This window comes from Austrofundulus limnaeus, unplaced genomic scaffold (genome assembly GCF_001266775.1).
Source record: "Austrofundulus limnaeus strain Quisiro unplaced genomic scaffold, Austrofundulus_limnaeus-1.0 Scaffold104, whole genome shotgun sequence".
In the NCBI taxonomy this organism is placed as follows: domain Eukaryota; kingdom Metazoa; phylum Chordata; class Actinopteri; order Cyprinodontiformes; family Rivulidae; genus Austrofundulus; species Austrofundulus limnaeus.
In genome coordinates this window covers 1,548,605-1,553,417 of record NW_013952506.1, presented here as the reverse complement: position 1 = coordinate 1,553,417, position 4,813 = coordinate 1,548,605, and the positions used below count along the sequence as shown (strand labels likewise).

Here is a 4,813-nt window from a genome sequence, read left to right as displayed (position 1 = left end):
TACATGAAAGTAACTGTAGTCTGCTTAAAAAATATAATAAATAAATAAATAAATAAATAAATAAAAAATCCAGACCATCCCTTAAGGTCAGAAAGTGTTCAGTGAATGAACAGTTTTACTTGTTTAAATGTTAAACAGTTGTCTGATGCAAAGCTCTGCAGCTCGAGTGAAAAAAAAAAAAGGTTAAATGTTTTATTATTTTTTCGTTGAGCTCCAGCACTTGAGTAGTCCAGCTTGTTGAAGTTATGTGAAGGCAGACCCTGTTGGAAAACTGAATATCATGTTTATGAGCGGAGCTGGRCACGGCTGATGGTGAAACAGGACTAAACTTTTGACCAAACAAGGCAGTAAAGAAGCTGCTTTCCTGCCTGATGTCATGTTTCTTAATAAATCAGGCCCGCCTAAAGCACCAGGCTGGTTAGAAACGCTGCAGTGGTCAGAGGGCAGTGTCGATAAAACGTTATAGAATAAATCAAAATGAACAATAATGTGTTGTTTAGAGTGCAGGATTTCCTGATGTAATTTAGTGAACACAACTGCAACTGCACATCACACAACCTGACCGAGACTGGTTTTTGATGGCAGAATAGGCATTTAATTTGAAAGAAACTTAAGTACCAAAACAACAACCAGCTTTATATGACAGCAATTAGGGGGAAAAAAAGTGTCCTCAGAGGACAAACAGTCACATAAGTTACCTGTCACCACACGTGTCAATGATGGCATAATGTCCAGCACTAAAGAAACGCTGCATGTGCATCGATTGTCAACATGTTATTGCTTCAACAAAGGGTGAAATGGGAATTTGCACCTTGGTGTGCAAATTCAGTTCACTAAATAAAGACGTTAATCAGCCTGATACAAACGTAAAGTCTTTTTTTAGCGATGGAATTTCTACATATGCTTTGCTGGGTCTTAAATCGGTCAGATGAAAAAAAATTTTCCTCTTTTCTTTTTTTTTTCAAATCTACAATTTAATAAAGAACATTTGATGTGACTTCAAAAACAGCTCACAGAATGACACAGCTAATCTCACAAGATAAATTGTGTTATCTACATCAGTGGGTATCCATTATCTGATCATGCTCATCTTTTTTCTTCGTCCTTTTTTATTATAATCACATTGATTTAAAAATACATAATTGGTAATATAAATTAATATGTAAATTAGTAATTAGCTTTTTAAATACAAACCAGAAAATATCAAAGCAATCATTTAACATCCAATATTCTAAAAAAAAAAAAGAAAACGCAGTTACGTGGAAAAGAACAAAAGATTGTAGCACTTATTTGTGTGGTGAAAGAAAATAAAAGCTCGAGATTGTTTTTGTGTAACGCTTTAAGAAATGCATGAACACTCATGACCTGAATACATGTCCAAATACACATGGCCTCATTAACAACAAAACTTAGCTTACATTAGCATTAACTGTGTGATCATTACTGGGTAACAGTGAATACAGATCCATTACAACACTTTTTTCTCTTTATCCATGCTTTCTCTTGTTTCTCTCTCAGCCCAGTTCCCGTATCGGAATATTTAGGACGGATTAATATTTTCTTTCGCCTTGACATTTCTTCACTTCTGACTGGAAGCAGTTTGTGTTCGCTCTGCTGTTCTCTTCAAATTCATATAACTGGATACTTTGTACACAATGAATCTTTGCCCTCTTTCACACATTCAGCGCTGCTTTACTTTCCTTCCTGAGGAGACCATCACTTCTGCATGGGGGATATTACAAACACACGGCTGGTTTGCAATAATGAACATAAATCAAGGGATAAAAATGAGCGCGAGGATAGCTCTCCCTGTAAAGAAACTGTCCACTCAGTTCATATAACTGCCGTAAGCAGTGTTTGGAACAATAACGTTCCACTTCAGGGGGGACCATAAAAAGGCCAGGCAGCAGTTTGAGTGATCACTTATAGAAGAGAATAAAATGGGCGAATGGTCGCTGGTGTGTGTGTATGTAGGGGGGCGGGGGCACTGGTTCCTCCCTCTCACTTCCTTCAGGGTCACAGAAAAAGAGAGCCAATGAGACGATGGTCCGGAGGGGTTCATCTCAACCACAGAATCTCAGTATCTCATTGAGCRTACACACACACAGACGAAGGGAGGGCATGTTGGCTGTCCAGGCCCCCCCATGGAAGGAGAGAGGGCATTTTAGAGCAAAGAACTGGGGCTTTCTGGAGGTGGTGGGGGTGTGTGTTTGGGGCTGTGATGCATGGGCAGAATGTCATAGTGGCTGGGGAGGTGGCTGCTGCAGGGAAGGTCATAGGGCGTCTGGGAGAAGCCGGTGGCCATTCCATTGGGTCCCTGCAGGATGTTCACAGTTGGTTCTGTGATTGTTTGGAAAAGAGAGAGAGAGAGAGAGAAAAAGAGGTGATATGAGAGATAGGTTAAAGTTTATATATGGTTGCTTCACAAACTTAAACACTGACACCAGGTGCAAGGGACGACCAGCAGGGTTTATGGTGAACAGGGCCGGCCTGTGGCATAGGCAGTGTAGGCAAATACTAAGGGCACCATCCATCTAGGGGGCACCACAAATGAGGGATGAAATTTTTAACTTTTTATCCGAGTATAGTTGATTTATTCTGTAGAATAATCACTGGTTACTAGTTTATGAAGGTAACTTGTTCTGTGGGTTTCTCAGCCTGATTTGTCACTACATGGTGTGTTATATGGTGCAGTGGATATTTTGTGATACAATTATATGATGCAGTGAAGGCACTGTTTACATGAGACCAGTCTCTGAAAATGCTTGTGTTTTTTCAATGTTTATTGGGACAAATAAACCAAATTAAAATCACCCATTTACACGAACCGCTGCAGTAATGCGCCAGGCATGGTTGCCAATTTGGTATGTGAATGTACGTAAATTGGCTTTGAGGTTTTAGAGAAATTACACAAGGGGCACCACCTGAAATGTTGCCTAGGGCACCAAACTGGCTGAGGACAGACCTGCATATGTGGCAGTACAATTTTTTATTTCAGATACTTTAACACTGTAACATCTTGTAACAGCTTGCAGGCTTACCCAGATGTCAATTATTGACAGAATATGACTCATTGTTGATAAACCTTTATTATGGTGTCAAATTAATAGACAGCTACATTCTCAGCATCACTAGTATTGAAAATAAATGAGACAATCTRCAACATTTATCGGTTTAAGTCAATGCCACATGGCAAAAATCAATAAGGAGACAACAGGTACCATATTGAGCCATTGCCTTTTGTTCTGAAGAATTGGCTCATGTTTTATACTGGATTCCATTTACTCAGAAAGTCTAAACTCAGACTTCACACCTGCCTATTGTGTTCCAGTTGCAACTCAAAAAATAAAAATAAATAAAATAAAATAAAAAATTTAAAAAGCAGTAGGTTTTGTTAATTTGTTGTGGTTAAGCTATTATTAAAGTTGATGTTTCGTGCTTTTAAAGCCCTCTTTTTCACATTTAAATCACTCAGCTGGGGTCTATATACATTTATTTTATTTTATTTATTTTTTTCCAAATCAATATTATATTTCCAGAAATGCATTTGTGTTTATTAAAATTTTTTTTATGTCAGGCACTTTAAACATGTTGTCTAATAGTGTTAGCAAAGCATTATTTCTGACACTGGTTCAATGAGATACAAACCAAGAGTAGTAAAAACAATAAAGTGTGTCACATATTTTTATGAAAATGCAGCCACAGTGGAGGAATCTTTGACAAGTTGGCATTGTGACTTTGACAGGTGTTCCAGATGATATACTTTTAACTTTATGTGAAATATATAATAAAACTTCTASTGTTTTTAAGTTTTCACCTCCCTTTACAACAGTGATGCAGCTAACAGTTCCTGTACGCAGGTTGTAATACCATTCAATCAACACTGGGGGGTACTGCAGTACCCCACACATTCAGGGCAAGCAAAAGCCACTCACCAACTTCATAGATGTTCCTGCTCACAGTGCCCAAGAGGGTGGCGGTACCTCCGAAGGGCACTTCACGGTGGGAGGGGGATTTCATCTCCACGTAGCTGTTCTCTGTGTGCTTGCATGCCAACTTGGGTGGGTCTCTAATGGTGGCGTATGGATTATCACCGTTCAGGGAGCAGGAGCTGTTGCTGCACATGGAGCTTTTGATGTAATCTGCAGAAACTGCAAGACAAAGACTTATGCAATACCAACAAAGATGAAGCGGCTGTCATGGATGTAACGGTGGTATTAATAATGGAATTTAAAAAGATATCATGGTATAGGCCACAAGAATGGCAATGAAGCTAAAGTTGAATTTCTTTTTGTCTCCAGCAGGTGAGTAATGGTGGTTTATAGTAATCAGAGTACAAAGGGGGAGAAAGTGGAAGGCTCATCTCATCTATAACAGTCTCATCAATCTGATAAGAGGCCTCATTAGAGACCGCAGCAAAGCCCTCTTCACACCCCTGGGTCCCTCACATTTACCATCGACCGCACAGTGTGGAAGACAAAATGACGTATCAGGCACTGAGCCATAGAAAGCAATTACTGTTGGAATAAAACCTCAGCCCACCGTGATCTTGTCCAGAGTGCAAAGAGTTTTCACATAAATCACTGAAAATATACCAATGTGACATTTTGGGTTGGAGAAACGACCACATCAGAAGGAAAAAAAACAATCCAAACAGAAAAAAACTGAGCTGTAAAGTGCAAAAAGATCTCAAGATTGTGTTGGTGAGCATGGTTTCACATGCGAAATGACTTTGCAAACATATGGAGAGAGAGAGAGAGAGAGAGAAAGAGAGAGAGAGAGAGAGAGAGAGAGAGAGAAAGAGAGAGAGAGA

At 39.2% G+C, this 4,813-nt stretch overlaps 1 protein-coding gene across 1 annotated transcript in view; it reads right to left on the bottom strand.

Moving 5' to 3' along the window:
• Positions 1 to 952: 952 nt before the first annotated feature.
• megf11 (multiple EGF-like-domains 11) overlaps positions 953 to 4,813 on the bottom strand; it is a gene marked incomplete in the record, with an annotated part of 85,176 nt that continues 81,315 nt past the window's right edge. Inside the window, 2 exon segments of the mRNA XM_014013685.1 lie at positions 953 to 2,340; positions 3,936 to 4,151. Of these exon segments, the coding sequence (XP_013869139.1) occupies positions 2,165 to 2,340; positions 3,936 to 4,151 (392 nt within the window).